This window comes from Pantherophis guttatus, chromosome 18, assembly GCF_059756535.1.
Source record: "Pantherophis guttatus breed Tessera chromosome 18, ASM5975653v1, whole genome shotgun sequence".
Lineage (NCBI taxonomy): Eukaryota > Metazoa > Chordata > Lepidosauria > Squamata > Colubridae > Pantherophis > Pantherophis guttatus.
In genome coordinates this window covers 5,393,612-5,412,106 of record NC_142080.1, presented here as the reverse complement: position 1 = coordinate 5,412,106, position 18,495 = coordinate 5,393,612, and the positions used below count along the sequence as shown (strand labels likewise).

At 48.2% G+C, this 18,495-nt stretch overlaps 1 protein-coding gene across 3 annotated transcripts in view; it reads left to right on the top strand.

The window, feature by feature from the left end:
• PLCB3 (phospholipase C beta 3) overlaps positions 1 to 14,942 on the top strand; it is a 50,591-nt gene extending 35,649 nt beyond the window's left edge. For all 3 annotated transcript variants that reach the window (XM_087880846.1, XM_087880845.1, XM_087880847.1), the window contains exons 19-33: positions 603 to 727; positions 1,577 to 1,731; positions 2,773 to 2,934; positions 3,236 to 3,335; positions 4,809 to 4,913; positions 5,927 to 6,018; positions 6,256 to 6,391; positions 6,558 to 6,593; positions 7,200 to 7,380; positions 8,857 to 9,013; positions 9,759 to 9,835; positions 10,839 to 10,928; positions 11,059 to 11,116; positions 12,078 to 12,164; positions 13,826 to 14,942. In XM_087880846.1, the coding sequence (XP_087736972.1) occupies positions 603 to 727; positions 1,577 to 1,731; positions 2,773 to 2,934; positions 3,236 to 3,335; positions 4,809 to 4,913; positions 5,927 to 6,018; positions 6,256 to 6,391; positions 6,558 to 6,593; positions 7,200 to 7,380; positions 8,857 to 9,013; positions 9,759 to 9,835; positions 10,839 to 10,928; positions 11,059 to 11,116; positions 12,078 to 12,164; positions 13,826 to 13,993 (1,729 nt within the window). In that variant the 3' untranslated portion in view covers positions 13,994 to 14,942. The remainder of the gene's footprint in view (positions 1 to 602; positions 728 to 1,576; positions 1,732 to 2,772; positions 2,935 to 3,235; positions 3,336 to 4,808; positions 4,914 to 5,926; positions 6,019 to 6,255; positions 6,392 to 6,557; positions 6,594 to 7,199; positions 7,381 to 8,856; positions 9,014 to 9,758; positions 9,836 to 10,838; positions 10,929 to 11,058; positions 11,117 to 12,077; positions 12,165 to 13,825) is intronic.
• Positions 14,943 to 18,495: the final 3,553 nt, after the last annotated feature.

Sequence of the window (18,495 nt, the reverse complement as noted above, 5' to 3'; positions counted from 1 at the left end):
ACGACCTTTCGTGCCACGGTCATTAAGTGAATCTCTGCAGTGGTTCAGTCGGCCACATAGTTGTTAAGTGAATCTGGCAAAAGCTCTCCCCCCCTCACGTGACACCCCCCCGCACGGGACACTGCCACCGTCATAAATGTGAGTCAGTTTTGCCAAGCGTCTGAATTTTGATCACGTGACCACGGGGACGTTGCAACGGTCGGTCAGTGTGAAAAAACGGTCCTAAGTCCCTTTTTTTCAGGGCCGTTGAAATGCCAAACAGTCACTAAACAAATGGTTGTAAGTCGAGGACTACCTGCAGCGTCCATTTTGAGGACTCCTGAGAGGATTTTTGGGCGTCAACCCCAGGGATGGGGTTGGGACCACATTTTAAGAAACACTGCCCTAAGGGATCCTGCCTTGAGTAGGGGGTTGGACTAAATGACCTCTAAGGTCCCACCTTATGGTTTATGATTCTAATGTTAAGAAGGAAGGCTGAATTGAAAGGGGAGGTGGGGACGGGTTGGAGGGGGTTGCTTTGAGCTGCGAAATACATGTTGATAGCCAACTGGACAGCTGACCACACTTACCGGCTTTTCGGCCTTGACACGGATCCCTCCCAGATACAACAAGAAACAGCTTAGCCGAATCTACCCCAAAGGGACACGCGTGGATTCCTCCAACTACATGCCACAGCTCTTCTGGAACGCCGGCTGTCAGATGGTGGCCCTCAATTTTCAATCCCTGGGTGAGTTCGCCTTCTGGGTGGCAATGAGGGCTAGAAACTTGCACAAGCGTGTACGCATTTCGAAAAGAACTTTACCTTGCAGCCTTTTTAGATCGGCGAATGGTTTTAACCGGCCTTCAAAATGTCGGTGCAGATGAACCTGGATGGACGATGGTTATTGTTTTTTAAATTCAATATATGGTTTATTAATTTTATTGTTTCTTAAATTTATACGGCACATAAATTTAATGATGATTGAGCAACTGCTAAAACGGCGCTGCTGCTTTGGGGAAATGTGCAGCTTCTATGCTTTACATCATCCTCTTTTAACGACCCCATAATCCTTCGCGGGGTAGACTCTGGGCAACTGAATGGAGCTGAATGTTTACTGGCCGGATGCCCTTCCTGTCACCAGGGCGGAGTTTCATTCAGCAGATAATATTCTTATTGTGCCTAGAGAGAGAAATATCTGCCTCCACCTAGGATCGAACTCACAGCCTCCTGATTGTCAGGCACCATTAGTTTCTGTGCTTGACATACAGGACTAAAATTCAAATTTATTTTACATGTTTATTTTTTAAAATAAAGTTTTTGGCCAAAGAATGGGTGACTTTGATAAATGAATTTCCCCACCATTTTTTTAAGCTTCCCGTCAACCCCTAAAACAGAGCCGGAAGCTTTAAATTCTCAATAAAAAGCTGAGCCGCTAGAAATAATCTTCGCCTCTAAATATAAGGGAGGAATGAAGCTGTGGGTTGCACGGCGCGTACCCGGAGGTCTTTTCCTTGTTGCCGTCGGCTTTCCCTCTGGTGGTATAATAATGAGGACTAGCACCTTGGCTTGCATTTTGGTATCGCCCCCTCCTTGCAGACTTGCCAATGCAGCTGAACCTGGGCATCTTTGAGTACAATCGCCGGAGCGGCTACCTGCTCAAGCCCGAGTTTATGCGACGGTCGGACAAGTTTTTCGACCCTTTCACCGAAGATATTGTCGACGGCATTGTGGCGAACACCGTCAGAGTGAAGGTTAGTTAGAAGGCATGGCGGGGTGGGAGGACGGTGAAATTGGGTGGAAACTGTGTAGATACCTCTTGATTGTGAGTTTGAGGGGTGGGGAGGGGAGGGAGGGAGGGAGGGAGGGAAGGAAGGAAGGAAGGAAGGAAGGAAGGAAGGAAGGAAGGAAGGAAGGAAGGAAGGAAGGAAGGAAGGACAAGAAGCAATGGGTGGAAACTAATCAAGGAGAGAACCAACTTAGAACTAAGGAGAAATTTCCTGACAGTTAGAACAATTAATCAGTGGAACAACTTGCCACCAGAAGTTGTGAATGCTCCAACACTGGAAGTTTTTAAGAAGATGTTGGATAACCATTTATTTGAAGTAGTATAGGGTTTCCTGCCTAAGCAGGGGGTTGGACTAGAAGACCTCCAAGGTCCCTTCCAACTCTGTTATTCTATTCGAAGGAAGGAAGGAAGGAAGGAAGGAAGGAAGGAAGGAAGGAAGGAAGGAAGGAAGGTGTTGTGAATGAAGAAGGAAGGAAGGAAGGTGGATGAGAGAGAGGAAGGAAGGAAGGTGTTGAGAATGAGAGAGGAAGGAAGGAAGGTGTGGATAAGAGAGGAAGGAAAAAAGAAGGAAGAAGGAAAGATAAGGAAAAGAGGGAGAAAGAAGCAAGGAAAAGAAAGAGAACACAAAGAAAATGGGAAGGAAGGATGGAAGGAAGGGAAAATGAAGAAGAGTGAAAGAAGAGAAAGAGGGAAGGAAGGAAGGAAGGAAAAAGAATTGAGGGAAGGATGAAGTAATACTTCCATCCTTTTTTCTTCCTTTTTTGCACTTTTCCTTCCTTTACTTTTTTCTTTCTCTTATCTTAAATATTCTTTATTTTTGTTTAAAACGTTAATCAGGTTATCATAAAGCAGAAAGGAAAAAAACTGGCCAGCGAACCGATTTGAGCTAGCGGGTTAAGCTAAGCGGAAGAGAGTTCTTCTGAGCATATACAGAGGGTTGCATCAGAATTCAACCAGAGTTTTTCATTTTAAGCCAGGAAACGCCTCTTCTTATCTCAATCTTTAGATCATCTCCGGGCAATTCCTGTCGGATAAGAGGATCGGCATTTACGTCGAGGTAGACATGTTTGGGCTGCCGGTGGACACCAAGCGCAAATTTCGCACTCGCACCTCGCAGGGCAACTCCTTCAACCCCGTTTGGGACGAGGAGCCGTTCGTCTTCCAGAAGGTGAGCGTGGCAAAACCGAGAAGGTTACTTTAGAGAGCCCTGTATTTTGGGCAGGGCAGGCCAACGCTGACCTTCCTCGAAGCCCTGAATTTCTGAGCATGTGCCGAGTGCGGGGTTTTTTTTTTTCCCCCTCACACAAAATGTTCAACTTTGGTGACCCGTCCGGAAATTAAATTTTGACTCTTTGTGGTTTTGTTCTTCTCAATTCACGAAGGTTGTATATGTGTGCAGGGGTGTGTATGGCACAATCTGAACTCGGCGCTTCCTTCCAAACAATTCTTCCTCCTGTCTCTTTGCCCAGGTCGTGCTGCCGACCCTCGCCTCGCTGCGCATCGCGGTTTTTGAGGAAGGAGGCAAATTTGTGGGCCATCGGATCCTACCTGTCTCCGCCATCCGGGCAGGTGAGCTCCTCTCTCCAGCGACAAAGTTAATTTCAGGATTGGACCCCTCGTCCCCCATGCCCCTCTGTAGAATAATGGGATTTTCATGCTTGAGGTGGGACTAGAACTCACCGTCTCCTGGTGATTGGCCCAAAGTCACCCAGCCGGCTTTCATGCCTAAGGCGGGATTAGAACTCCCAGCTCCTGGTGATTCACCCACTCAGTTGCTTTCATGCCTAAAACAGGACTAGAACTCCCCATCACCTGGTGATTGGCCCAAAGTCATCCAGCCGGCTTTCATGCCTAAGGCAGGACTAGAACTCCCAGTCTCCTCATTATTGGCCCAAAGTCACCCAGCCGGCTTTCACGCCTAAGGCGGGACTAGAACTCCCAGTCTCCTGGTGATTCACCCATTCAGTTGCTTTCATGCCTAAGACAGGACTAGAACTCCCCATTACCTGGTGATTGGCCCAAAAGTCACCTAGCTGACTTTCATGCCTAAGGCGGGACTAGAACTCCCAGTCTCCTGATGATTGGCCCAAAGTCACCCAACCGGCTTTCACACCTAAGGCGGGACTAGAACTCCCAGTTTTCTGGTGATTCACCCATTCAGTTGCTTTCATGCCTAAGACAGGACTAAAACTCCCCATCACCTGGTAATTGGCCCAAAAGTCACCTAGCTGACTTTCACACCTAAGGCGGGACTAGAACTCCCAGTCTCCTGATGATTGGCCCAAAGTCACCCAACCGGCTTTCACACCTAAGGCGGGACTAGAACTCCCAGTTTTCTGGTGATTCACCCATTCAGTTGCTTTCATGCCTAAGACAGGACTAAAACTCCCCATCACCTGGTAATTGGCCCAAAAGTCACCTAGCTGACTTTCACACCTAAGGCGGGACTAGAACTCCCAGTCTCCTGATGATTGGCCCAAAGTCACCCAACCGGCTTTCACACCTAAGGCGGGACTAGAACTCCCAGTTTTCTGGTGATTCACCCATTCAGTTGCTTTCATGCCTAAAACAGGACTAGAACTCCCCATCACCTGGTAATTGGCCCAAAGTTTCCCAGCCGGCTTTTGTGCCTAAGGCGGGACTAGAATTCCCAGTCTCCTGATTATTGGCCCAAAGTCACTCAGCTGGCTTTCATGCCTAAGGCGGGACTAGAACTCCCAGTCTCCTGGTGATTCACCCATTCAGTTGCTTTCATGCCTAAAACAGGACTAGAACTCCCCATCACCTGGTGATTGGCCCAAAAGTCACCTAGCTGACTTTCACGCCTAAGGCGGGACTAGAACTCCCAGTCTCCTGATGATTGGCCCAAAGTCATCCAGCCGGCTTTCACGCCTGGCGGGACTAGAACTCACCGTCTCCTGTTTTCTACCTAGTGCCTTCACCAATAGACCAAACTGGCTCTATAAAAAATATTCTCAACACTTCTGGGCTAATCTTGTGTGTTTTTTCGTGTTTGTGTGTGTCTTGTTTTCTCTTTCTCAGGGTACCACTATATTTGCCTGCGCAGCGAAAGCAACCAGCCCCTCTGTCTCCCAGCCTTGCTGGTCTACACAGAAGCTTGCGACTATATTCCCGACGACCATCAAAGTAATGGCTTGGGGGAAGGGGGTGGGTCCTTCCTGGGAAGGGGGTGGAGCCCAGGGGTGGCACCAGGGATGGGATTCAGCTGGTTCGGGCCGGATGCTAATTTTACTCTGGTTCGCCGAAACAGTGGTTGCAAGGACTGGCTGGCCCCGCCCATCCCTCCCCTCCCCTCCCAGGAGTCTCTACGCGGCCCATTATGGTTGCCAGGGAAGTGCAGGGCCTGCGCGGAGGCTCTAGGAGGGCGAAAATCAGGCCTCCCTGAAGTCTGGAAACGGACCCATTTCCGGCCTCCGGAGGGCCTCTGGAGCCCGGGGAAGGCCGTTTTCGTCCTTCAGAAGGTCGAGGAAAGCCTCTAGAACCTGGGGAGGGCAAAAAACAGGCCTACTGGAAGTAACGGAAGTCGGGAAACGAGACCGTTTCCGGCCTCTGGAGTCTGGGGGAAGCCGTTTTCGCCTTCCCGGAGGCTCGAGAAAAACCTCCAGCACCTAGAGAGGGTGAAAACGCCCATCCCCGCCGTGGTGCAGGAGGCCGAATAGGCCACGCCCACCCTGGCCACGCCCATCCAGCAACCGAGTAGAGAACCGGTTGCTAAAATTTTTGAATCCCACCTCTGGTGGGGAATGCTGTGATGCCATCAGCCTTGCCAGGTAGATCAAATCAGCCAACCAAAACCACACAGGTAGTATTCGACTTACAACCTGTTTGTTTAGTGACCGATCAACATTACGACAGCAATGTTTTTACATTATAAAAGCTGCAGTGTTTCACTTAATAACGGTGGCGTAATAAACATCGTAAAACGGGGCAAAACTCACTTAACAACTGTCTCACTTAACAACAGCCTCACACGGCTGTGCGGGTGTGCGACAGAGAAAGCAAGGATCCGAGGATTTGAACTGGATTCTCCAGATATCCCAGTCTAATCCTTGTCTAATCCCTGTCTAATCCCAATCCCTGGTTGGTTGGTTTTTTTAGGAAAGCAGTGGGGTTTACGGCTCTCTTTCTTCCCTCCTCAGATTACGCCGAGGCTTTAATTAATCCAATTAAGCACGTTAGCTTAATGGACCAACGAGCCAAGCAGCTGGCCGCCCTGATGGGGGAGAGCGAGGTGAGGATTCCTAGACGGGACGGAAGGAAAAAACGACGTGCAACGAGACGGACAGGTTACCGGGGGGGTGGTGGTGGTGGAAATCCACGGGAGATTCTCGCTTTACGTCGCCGAGTCAGTTTTTGGACAGGACGGTCTCGGCGAGCATCGCAGACCTAATTGGGGTCCCGGGAAGGGAGGAGATGCTGGGAATGCCTCCCCCCAACTTCACTTCCCCATATCTCCCCCGTCGGGCAGGAGAACGTGGAGAAGCCGAAGGAATGCCTGTTGAGGAGCCCCTCTTGCAACCCCATGGGGCCGTCCCGAGAGGTCCAGAAACCCCTCCCGGATGTGCTACCCCCAACTCGGACCCCCAGCATCGCCCCCAGTCAAGGTAAAGACCGAAAGAAGATCCTGAGTTGAGACATTTCCTCGCCCCGTAAAATTCCAGTTGGCTGCTGGAATTGGGAGGGGGAGGCGGCGGGTATTTTCATCCACTGTGGGAAAGTTTGGGGGGGGGTTGAGAAGGCGCTAAAAGTCCATTTTCCTCCCTCTTCTAGGGCAGAGGGATGACTTAATCGCTAGCGTCTTGGCAGGTAAGTTGAGGTTGCGTTGCTAGCCCCCTCAGCACCAAGGGATGCCCGTTGACAGCAACTTACAACTTATGGCCTGTCCTCGCAGTTACGACCCCATGTAATCAAAATTCAGACACTTCGCAACCGCCATTTATTTTACAACGGTTACGGCTTCTGAGGTCATTCATGATTGCCATTCGCGACCTTCCTGGCAAGCAAGGTTATAGGGATGAGCCAGATTTGCTTAGTGACCACATGATTCACTTAAAACGATGGTGATTCATTTAAGAACCACAGCAAAAACGGTCATAACTCCCTAACAACCGCCTTGTTTAAGCAATGGAAGTTCCCAACGTTGAGGATTATGCATCTGTTTAAATTTCCTATTTCGTAAGCTTGCTAGAGTCGATTTATCCGTGAGCCTATACATGGAACAAATAAATATTTTTTAAAAATCCACTCAAGTTCCTAGTCCACATTAAAAGCAGAGAGAAACTCGAGTAACGGAGAAGCAGCAAATGGCCCGATCTGTCACTCGCGTCGCCTCTCACGCGCCCGTCTTCTCCCCCGCCCTTCTCGCTTGGACTCCGCAAACCCTCGTGCTGTGTGCTCTCCCTTCCTTTCCAGAGGTCTCTCCACCTTCCGTGGAAGAACTGAGGCAGCAAAAGGCTTTCGTGAAGTTGCTGAAGAAGCAGTATCGGGAACTGAAGGAGCTTCGTCGCAAGCACATGAAAAAAATTTGCAGCCTCAACAAAAAGCAGAGCACGCAGCTAACTCTGGAAAGAAGCCGGTTGCGTAGCCGGGAAGGGTGAGAATCAGTGGTGGGATTCAGCCGGTTTGGGTGAAGCGGTACTTAAATTTCTGGCTGGCCCCGCCCCTTCCTGTCCCTTCCAGGAGTCCTCGTGTGTCCCCTTTTGGCTCCCAGGTGAGTGCAGGGAGGCCTATTAGGCCCAAAACGGGGCTCAGGGGGTGAGGCATGCCCCCCTCGCGGCCCGTTTTTGCTCCCAGGGGGGCGCGGGAGGCCGCTTCCTGTCATACCGCTGGCCACGCCCACCCAGCCAGTCATTAGGGCAGAGAACCGGTTGTTAAATTATTTTAATCCCACCACTGGCGAGAATACCAGATTTTTGGCACGTGCCGATCCTAGAATCGGAGAGAAAGGGATGTAGATGAGATTTGCCATGCGAGGAAGAATTACAAGCCAGTTTTCTCCGCTTTAAAGAGATTTAGCGCTATTTTTCCCAGGCTGAAAATGAGAAGTAGGACAGATTCTCCGTGCCAAAAAAGGAGATTTACAGCAGATTCTTCATGCAGAAAAAAAAGACTTAAAGGCCGATTTACTAGGCAGAAAAGAAGATTGAGAGCAACCACTTTAGGCCAAAATGGAGATTAACAGCCAGTTTTCCATGCAGAAAATGAGATTTAGAGCATTTTTTCCCCCCCTGCAGAAAAGGAGATTTTAGGGCATATTTTTCCATGCAGAAAAAGGATAGTTAGGTTATTTTTTTTCCATGCAGAAAAGAAGATATAGACTATTTTTTCCATGCCAAAAATGAGATTTAGAGCTTTTTTTCCTGCAGAAAAGGAGATTTTAGGGCATATTTTTCCATGCAGAAAAAGGATAATTTAGGTTATTTTTTTCCATGCAGAAAAGAAGATATAGACTATTTTTTCCATGCCGAAAATGAGATTTAGAGCTTTTTTTTTTTCCTGCAGAAAAGGAGATTTTACAGCATATTTTTCCATGCAGAAAATGAGATTTAGAGCATTTTTTTTCCCTGCAGAAAAGGAGATTTTAGGGCATATTTTTCCATGCAGAAAAAGAATATTTAGGTTATTTTTTTTTCTATGCAGAAAAGAAGATGTAAACTATTTTTTTCCATGCCGAAAATGAGATTTAGAGCTTTTTTTTTTTTTTTCATGCAGAAAAGAAGATTTAGAGCAGATTTCTTCTTTCTTTAGAGAATGTAATGCAGGTTCTTCCTGCAGAAAGCAAGAATGAGAGCAGAGTGCCACGCAGAATATTTTTGGAGCAGAGCCTTCAGACAGGGTTAGAGAATTCAAAAACTTTGGTTCAATTTGAATATTTCCAGACTGCAGAACCGTTTTGCAGAAAATTGCCCTTCGTCTCTCATGAATTTGTCTTCAAAAGAAACGTCTTCAAAAGAAAAGAAAAAAAACAAACAAGAAAGTCCAGTGGCCTCCTGAAAAAAAAAAAAGCACATTTTGGGGCAGCCCCTGAGATAATGTGAACACAGCTCTCATGTCTTCTGTTTGTTGGTAGGTCTCAAAGCTCTTTAGAGGGATCCCGGCAAGGGCAGGACCACGAAGAAACTCAACGGAAAAACGACCTTCAGGAATGGCAGATGCAGGGTCTGCTACGACTCCGCGAGCCTCAGCACCAGCTGGAGAGGGAGTTGAAGCGAGAACACCTGCACCAGGTATCCTATACACAGTGGCCTCTATCAGGGGTGAAATCTACTTACCTTCCCTACCGTTCCTATTGGGTGTCTTACCAGAGAAATTTAGTAAAGAAAATATATACATGTTATAACTGCAGCGAGGATTGTATTTGCACAAAATTGGGAAGGAGAGAAAATCCCTACCGAGGGAGAAGTAATTAAGAAAACATTGGAATGTGCAGAAATGAATAGATTAACATTGGCAATTAAAGAAAAGGAAGAATCGGAGTATTTTAAGGTACGGGGGTAATTTTTATCAACGATTAGAGACGAGATAGACATGAAAAGTAATATCATTACAAATTTTGGGGAAAATGAATTGAATGAAGATGTAAAAAGCAAGATGGAAATGTAGTAAGAAAAACGGGGAGAAAGGCGTAAAATGAGTTAATATAAAGGTAAGGAATTTGGAAAGAAGAGTGTAATGGAATGGAATTAAATAGAAATATAAAGATACGATAGAAATATAGTAAGTACCCCGGTCCTGAGGCGAGATGGGCGGCAAATAAATCTAACGTATGAATAAAATGTACAAATAAATAGTTAAATAAATAACTTGGAGTGCCGTTGTAACCTGGAACGGTCACTAAATGAGCTATCGTAAGTCGAGAACGGCCAGGAATTCGACCCGCCTTTTCATGTACACCTGACCCAAACAGGTGCTAGATTTTGTTTTTTTGTTTTTAAATTCCATGTTCTTTCTTTCTTTTGGTGTCTTCCTCAGGCCCAGCAGCGCTTAAGAGAAATCGCACAGGATTACCAAACAGCGCAACTGAAGAAGCTGAAAGAAACGAGCGAGAAGTGAGTCGTCACGCGATGAGAAATGACAGGAGCGTGGGAATTTTGCCTTTTCATCCCGCCATCTTTGGTTCCCCCTCGGGCAGTGATGGGATCCTGCCGGTTCGGTGATCGCGTGCTTTGAGCGCATGTAGAGTTTTGCGAAAACTTACCTTTCGCGTTACCGTTGGGGAGTAACACACCTGAAGCGCCACGAATCAGCTGAGAAGATATAGATCAATAAAGCGCAGAGGCGGGCAGGCAGGCCCACCTGATTGTCGGAGCTACCGGTTCGCACGAACTGGTAGAATCCCACCCCTGCCCTCAGGGTGTAGTTTTAGGGACTTCAGAAAAAATATTTTTTGAACCTGATCAGGCAGTTAATTCCCCTTCTTAGCCATACTGGTAGCCCTCAAATTACAACTGCAGTGGATCCCCCAAATTTCGGTGGTTAACCGAGACCGTTAAGTGCGTTTTGCCCCCATTTGACGAGTTTCCTTGCCACAGTTGTTAAGCGAATCAATGCAGTTGTTAAGTGAGGAAACAAAGTTGCTGAGTGAATCCGGCTTCCTCACTGACTTTGCTTGTCCGAAGGTGGCAAAATTACATAAACCCCCCGCCCCACAGGACACTGCGACCGTCATAAATAGGAGTTGGTGGCCAAGCGTCTGAATTTTGATTGCCTAACTCTGGGGATGCTACAGCAGTCGTAAGTGGGAAAAACGGTCCTAAGTGCTGTTGTAACTTTGAACAGTCACTAAACAAAGCTGTTGTAAGTCCAGGTCTACCTGAACGATGGTTCTCGTAGGCTTGGAGCGATATTTTTAAATTTTGCTGTCCTGGAAGAGCGGGGGCGGGTGGAGAAAAATCCACCAGAACAGCCAAAATTTAAAAAATGTAATTTTTATAATAAACATCTAGCTCCATCTGGCATCTCACTGCCTCGCCGAAACTCTCTAGGACTGGAGAGAAAAGATCATTCGTAGGATAAGCGCTAACCTGCCCCGCCGTTGCTTTTCGTGTTTAGAGAGAAGAAGGAGCTGCAGAAAATCCTGGATCGGAAACGGCACAACAGTATCACGGAAGCGAAATCTCGCGAGAGGAGCAAAAAAGACGTGTGAGTTAAGACGGGGACGGATGGACGGACGGACAGGGGACACGAAAGAAAACCCAAATCGTACGGTGTTTTGTAATGGGTGAGCCAAGCAAGTTAGGGATTGTCCTTAACCTGGTTTTTCTCTCCCCAGGGAGTTAACTGAGATAAACAGAAGGCATATCACGGAGTCCGTAAACTCCATTCGGAGGGTAAGCATCTAAACAGCCCTTTCATTTTCGTCATCGCTATGTTCAATTTCCTTTTTTATAACGGGAGCCAAAGACGCTATCGCTCTCGCACAGGGGCGGGATTTAAAATTCTTAGCAACCGGTTCTCTGCCCGGTTGCTGGGTGAGCGTGGCCTTGGTGGGCGTGGCCTATTCGGCCTCCTGCACCACGGGGGGGGGGTGTGTGGTCATTTTCATCCTCCCCAAGCTCTGGAGGCTTTTCTCGAGTCTCCGGGAGGGTGAAAACGGCCTCCCTTCCGGAGCGCGGAAACGGGCCCGTTTCTAGACTTCCAGGAGGCCCATTTTTGCCCTCCCAGAGCCTCCGCGTGGGCCCTGCACTTACCTGGCATCCAAAATGGTCCATGTGGAGATTTCTGGGAGGAGCGGGGCAGGGTGGGAAAGGCCAGCCAGTTCTTGTAACTACCGGTTCGGCGAACCAGATGTAAAATTAGCATTGGTTCTCCCGAACCGGTTGAATCCCAACCGCACAACGAAACATACCACAACACTACTGTAAATAAGTATCAAACACCCCCACTACCACCAAATAGTAAACTAAATTAAAGCTTTACAAATTTTTCCAGATGTGTAGCAAAGAAGGGGGAGAAGGATACAATTCCGGATAAATCTTAATTTATTGGACTGATGTTTTGAGTTGAGCTGAGCACACACACATACACCTCCAAAAATGGGGTGGGGTGGGGGAAGAACCCATCTTCAAGATTAATCTACCCCCAAATTCTGAACTATTTCTGGATGGTCTTCAAGGAGCGGTCCCAAGGCAATCACCCTTGCAGTAGTCTATAGACTGGAGCAAACAAAACAGGAGCAGCTTTGATTCCCCTGGAAAAAAGAATTGGCGGTGAACCAGCTGATGAATTCGGAAGGCTGTTCTTCTCTCCCTTGGCTTATTTTCTCTCTCTTTTTTTTTTTCAATCCCCCAGCTTGAAGAGGCCCAGAAACGACGCCAGGAGAAGCTACTTTTGGGACACCAGGAAATTGTGCGATTGATTGAGGAAGAAGAACCACGGGTGAGTGATTTTATAAAGGATTCACCAAGACTAATTTTGGACCTTGGGAGACGGGGCTAAGAGATGCGGCCGAGGGAACAGATAAAAGACAGCCGAGCCCTTGGCTGCATAATGGATAGGCTTAGAAGGGACCCTCCCTAGATGTAAAAGAGACGGCTGGAATGGTATGTGGGGAAGATCTTGGGAGAGGAGACTAAGATGCTGCCGAGGGAACAGTCAGATAAGAGACAGCTGAGCCCTCAGCTTCATAATGGACAGGGCAAAAGATTCAGAAGGAACCCTCCCTAGTTTCCCAAATATAAAGGAGAAAGACCTTGGGAGACAGGGTGAAGAGATGCTGCCGAGGGAACAGTCAGATAAGAGACAGCCGAGCCCTCAGCTGCATAATGGGTGGAGAAAGACTCAGAAGGGGACTCTCCCTAGTTTCCCAGGATGTAAAGGAGGAGGAGGAAAATCTAGATGTATGGAAAGAGTTCAGAGTGGTGTAGGTATGTGGGAAAGACTTTGGGAAACAGAGCAAAAAGATTCTACCCAGGAACAGTCAGATAAGAGACAGCATAGCCCTCAGATGTGTAACAGGCAGGGCAAGAGGCTCAGAAGGGACCCCCCCTAGTTTCATGGGTTGTAAAGGAGACAGCTAGAATGTGGGAAAGAGCTGGGTGGGAAGAGATGCTGCCAAGGGAACAGTCCGATAAGAGACAGCTGAGCCCTGAGCTGCATAATAAAGGTAGTCCTCGACTTACAACCACAATTGAGCCCAACATTTCCGTTGTTAACTGAGACATTGGTTAAGTGAGTTTTGCCCCATTTTACGACCTGTCGGGCCACAGTCGCTAAGTCAAATCACTGCAGCTGTTCAGTTAGTGACAACGGTTGTTAAGTGAATCTGGCTTCCCCATTGTCAGAAAGTGGCCAAAGGGGATCACATGACCCTGGAATACTGCCACCGTCATAAATGCGAGTCGGTGGTCAAGCATCCAAATGTACATCACGTGACCAGGGGGACAGTTGTTAAGTGTGAAAATTGGTCTCGAGTCCCTTTTTGTCCAGTGCTGCTGTGATTTCGAACGGTCACTAAACCGAACTGTCGTAAGTCGAGGACTATCTGTAAGCGAGGCAAGCGGGCTCAGTTTCTCAGGCGGTAAAAGAGACAGCGGGAGACTTATATTTTCAGACCTTTCCGGTAATTTCTTAGTAAAGTAGAATTAGTTTGTCTGCTTCGGTCTCCACCCAGTAAGACTAACAGCTGCCAACTCAAATGTATTTTGGATCAACCGGTTCTCTGCCCTAATGACCAGCTGGGTGGGCATGGCCATGGTGGGCCTGGCCAGGGGCTGTGATAGGCAGTACTCACCTTCCTGCACCCCCCTGGAAATAAAAACAGGCCACAGGAGGGGGACCCTCCTCCCTGCCCCCCCGTTTTGGGCCTACGAGGCCTCCCTGAAGCCTCCTGGGAGCAAAAATGGGCCGTGGGAGGGGGGGCACCGTCCCCTCCGCACCCCATTTTGGGCTTAGGAGGCCTCCCTGCACTTACCTGGGTGCCAACATGGGGCGCGTAGAGACTCCTGGAAGAGGCTGGGCCAGCTAGCAATTAAACTACCGGTTTCCCCGAACCGGCTGAATCCCACCACCGATTCCCTCCTTCTCTATCTCTTTCCTAGTTGATAGCCCAGCTGGAACAAGAGTGGCAGCTGGAGGGCTCCTCCCTGACCCAAGAGATCGGCCGATTCCTGCAGGAAGAACTCGACGGGGGGGTCAGCAACGGCCACTCCCCCGGCGCCAGCGTCAGCTCCTTGGCCCCCGAAGAAGACGAGCTGACGGTCCTGTGAATCTCAACGGGAGAGTAAGGGACCGTCCCCGAAAGCCGGCCGGCCAGCACAGCCGCCAACGAGAAGCATGGGTGGGGGCGGGAGGTAGCACCTTTGCATGTTAAACGCACCCCACACGTGGGGAGGGGGAGGGGCAGGACCGGCCGACAAAAACACACACTAAAAAGGCACTTCTGGTTTCCTTTCCTTTTCTTTTTAAAAAAAGTTTTATTTTTTTAACTTTGTGGGGTGTTTTTTTTTTTTTTTTTTTTTAAATTGCTAACTTGTGATGTGTCTCCTCCCACTTCTCCGTGGGAGACTTTTGGCAGGGAAGGGGGCAACGGTTGGACAATCCACTCTCCCCCCCCTCTGAAATGTATGCACGCACCCACACCCGTGTCCACGTAATATGCACGCCGTGGTGCCAGTGGAAAAACACACAACACCGCTCGTCCCCGCGTCCTTTTGAATGCACGATTAGAGACAAGGGCAATTTTTTTTCTTGCGGGGTAGAAGGGGAGCAAAGGGCTATTTTAAATGCACCCCTCCTTTTTTTTTTTTTTCTTTTTTTTTTTAAAGCACAACAGCTCGAGAAAGAAAAAAAAGGGAAATGTCATTTTTTCCATCTTCCCTGCAGCTGGATGGGCTTTGCCAGCTGCATGAGGGAGGGGGGGGAAGCAGAGGATACCCGGAGACGGGGTCGCGGTGCACTGGGTTGGGTGGAAGGCTGTCCGGGAACAAATTACGGCGAGGGAAAAGGGACAAAAAAAGTTAAAAATGTAGTAGGCAGGTCGGTCCATCTGTCACCGCTGCTTCCGGGATGGGTACAAAGAGGAGAGGGTCAGAGTCGGCCGCCGTCCGCTCAACCTTGTCTCTTTTTTCTCCGGAATGGCATTGTTTGCTGTTATTTCTCTTTGTCTTTTTTTATTTTATTTTTTAAACGTTTGAGTAATAAACTTGTAATTCCGTGGTCTCTCGTCGGATTCTTGCCCCCCCCACCTCCCACCTCCCCCTCTCTCCTAATGGCATAGAATGGCTCAGTTTTGCATCCCGGCTAAGAGGGTTTGAATAGAATGAATGAGAAGGGAGAGTGGGGCGGTGGCCTAGAGGTGGCGCTCTCGCCTCACAATCCGGAGGCTGCGAGTTCGATTCTAGATAAAGGCAAATATTTCTCTCAATGAGAGTCTGCAGAACAAAACTCCGCATTGGCGACAGGAAGGGCATCCGGCCAATAAAACACTCTGCTTAGCTCCATTCAGTTGTCTGGACTCCATCCTGCAAGGGATTATGGGGTCGTTAAATGATGAATGAGCTGGAAAGGACCTTGGAGGGCTGCTCAAGCAGGACAGCCTTGGTAGTACAGTGGTCTAAAGCACCCTGTTATTAAGACCAGCTGCCTGCAATTACTGCAGGTTCGAATCTCGCCAAGGCTCAAGGTTGACTCAGCCTTCCATCCTTTCTAAGGTAGGTAAATTGAGGACCCAGTTTGTGGGGGCAATAAGCTGACTTTGTATGAATATACAAAAGTATGAAGGCTATTGCTTAACGCACTGTAAGCCGCCCTGAGTCTCTGGAGAAGGGCGGCATATAAATTAAAAAAAAAAACTATACTATTTCAGATAAGTGATTGTCTACTCTCTTCTTGAAAACATCCAATGATTTCTGGTGGCAAGCTGTTCCACTGGTTAATTGTTCTAACTTTCAATAAATTCCTCCTTAGTTCTAGGTTGCTTACCTCTTTCATTAGTTTCCATCCATTGTTTCTTGTCCTGCCCTCAGGGGCTTTGGAGAATTTGACCCCCCCCCCCACCTCCTCTTTGGGGCAGCCCCTCAAATACTGGACTACTACTATCGTGTCACCCCTAATTCCTTTCTTTAGACTAGCCAGACCCAAATCCTGCAGCTGTTCTTCCTATGGTTTAGTCTCCGGGCCTTTGACCATCGTAGTCGTTCTTCTCTGAACTTTTTCCAAAGTTTCCAACATCTTTTTTTGTAGTCTGGTGACCCCAAATCAGGTTTTTTTTTTGCACATACATACCGTAGATTTGCACACAGTTCTGCTGCTCTCCCCTGGGTCGCGCGTAGAGGCGGTTGCGCAGGGAGGGCAGAGGAAAACTTCAGGGGGTTGTAAATGAAGGGCGAGAGAGACGGAGGGGGTGTGTTTAGAAGATGGAGCAGATAGGGGAAGACAGAGAGTGAAGAGAGGCACAGTGACACACAGACAGAGAAAGAGAAAGACAGAGAAAGAGACAGACAGACAGACAGAGACAGAAAGAGAGAGACAGATAGAGACACACAGAGAGACAGAGACACACAGACAGACACAAAGAGACAGACATAGAGAGACAGACACAGAGAGATAAAGAGAGACAGACAGAGAGAGAGACAAAGACAGAGAGACACAGACAGACAGACAGACACAGACAAAGAGAGACACACAGAGAGAGACAAAGAGAGACACAGACAGAGAAAGAGAAAGAGAGAAAGAGAGAGACACAGACAGACAGAGACAGAAAGAGAGACACACAGAGACAGAGACGGATAGAGACACACAGAGAGACACAAAGAGACAGACACAGAGAGATAGAGACAGACACAGAGAGACAAAGACAGAGAGACACAGACAGACAGACACAGACAAAGAGACACACAGAGAGAGACAGAGAAAGAGAAAGAGAGAAAGAGACAGAGACACAGACACAGACAGACAGAGACAGAAAGAGAGACACAGAGACAGAGACGGATAGAGAGAGAAAGAGAGACACAGAGAGAGACACAGAGACAGAAAAAGACAAAGACACAGAGAGAGACAGAGACACACAGAGACAGACACAGACAGAGAGACACAGAGAGACAGAGAGACACAAAGAGAGAGAGAGAGAGAGAGCTAGCTGGGGAATTCTGGGAGTTGAAGTCCACCAATCTTTAACAGTTGCCAAGTTTGGACACCCCAGGTTTACAACGCATTATTCTGCCACACACACACACAGCCTGCCAAACATTGGCTGTACCAATTGGGTACGATGGGTGTTGTAGTCCAACCCCTTCAAGAGCCACCAGCTTGGGAAAGAGTTTTACAAAACCTCCCATTTTCGTAAGTCTTGATTTATAGGTTCACCCTTTTAATAGATCTGGTTCATAGAAAGCCCCCCCCCCATTTGATAGATTCTTTTTATAGCTCCACCCTTTTTAAAAAATATCCTATTTATAGGCCCCTTTTATAGATCCACCCTTGTTTGATTTATAGAAATCCTCTGTTGATGGATCCCTTTTATAGATACCCTCTTGCTATCAGTCCAATTTTTTGATAGATCCCTTTTATAAATCCACCCTTGTTATATGTTTGATTTATAGAAATCCTCTGTTGATGGATCCCTTTTATAGACCCCCTCTTGCTGTAAATCCGATTTATGGGGGGGGGGAAACCCCCTTTGATAGATCCCTTTGATAGATCCACCCTTGTTATAGGTTTGATTTATAGAAATGCTGTTGACAGATCCCTTTTATAGATCCAAAGGACTACAAGGCTCTTGCTGTACGTCCGATTTACAGAACCACACCACCACCACCCCCTTTGGATAGATTCATTGATAGATCCACCTCAGGGGTGGAGCTCCCGAACAAAGAGAACTGGTTTGGTGACGTCATATCGTCACCGCTACTGGTTCGGCCGAACCTGGAGGAACCCACCACTGATCCACCTTTCCCTTTCCAGCCGTGGACGGAGGTCAAACCGTGAAGGAACGAGATTTTCGGGCACCGTTTTAACCAAGCGAAACCGTTTTACCGTTCAACGCACAACCATCTCAAAGGAATTTTCGATGTTTCGGTTTTTTGGTTTTGTTTTTTTTTTTTTAGAAAAACCACAAACTCACACAAATATATCACGCACAAAACAGAAAACAGATCCGAAGTTAGCGCAGGCAGGCAAGAGAAGTCACCCGGTGCACACAGCCGGGAACCAGACGGCAGGGAAGGGCCCAAGACGGACGTTCGGGGGTCGGGACAACGTGACGGAGAGGCGAGAGATCAGCTGGGGGGTGAGGGGGTGAGGGGCACAGGAGCTGCCATGCAAACAGGGCTGGGGGGGATCCCGAGGCACACACACCCCCATTTTGGTGGGGCGAGGAAAAGGGAACAGTGGGGTGAAAAATACGTGGAAACAAGGGATTCCAGCTTGAGACACGACAGTCGACAAAAGTGAATTTGAGTGCAGGTAGTCCTCGACTTACGACCATCCACTTAGTGACCTGTTCCAAGTTAGGACGCTACTACTGAACAGACCGATTTAGAACGGGGGGGGTCCTCTCACTTGCGACCCCGTGATCACGCAACCCAAAGTTCAGGCGTACGTTTTAACGATGGTTGGAGGGTCTCGGGGGAGGGCGGGAGGCGTCACCCATGCTGTTTGCGATTTTCTCAGCAAGCTTCACAAAGCAGTGGAGAAAGCCGGGTTTGCTTAACGACCACGTGATTCACTTAACGACAGCAGCCAAAAGGAGGTTATCGAACTGGGCCTGACT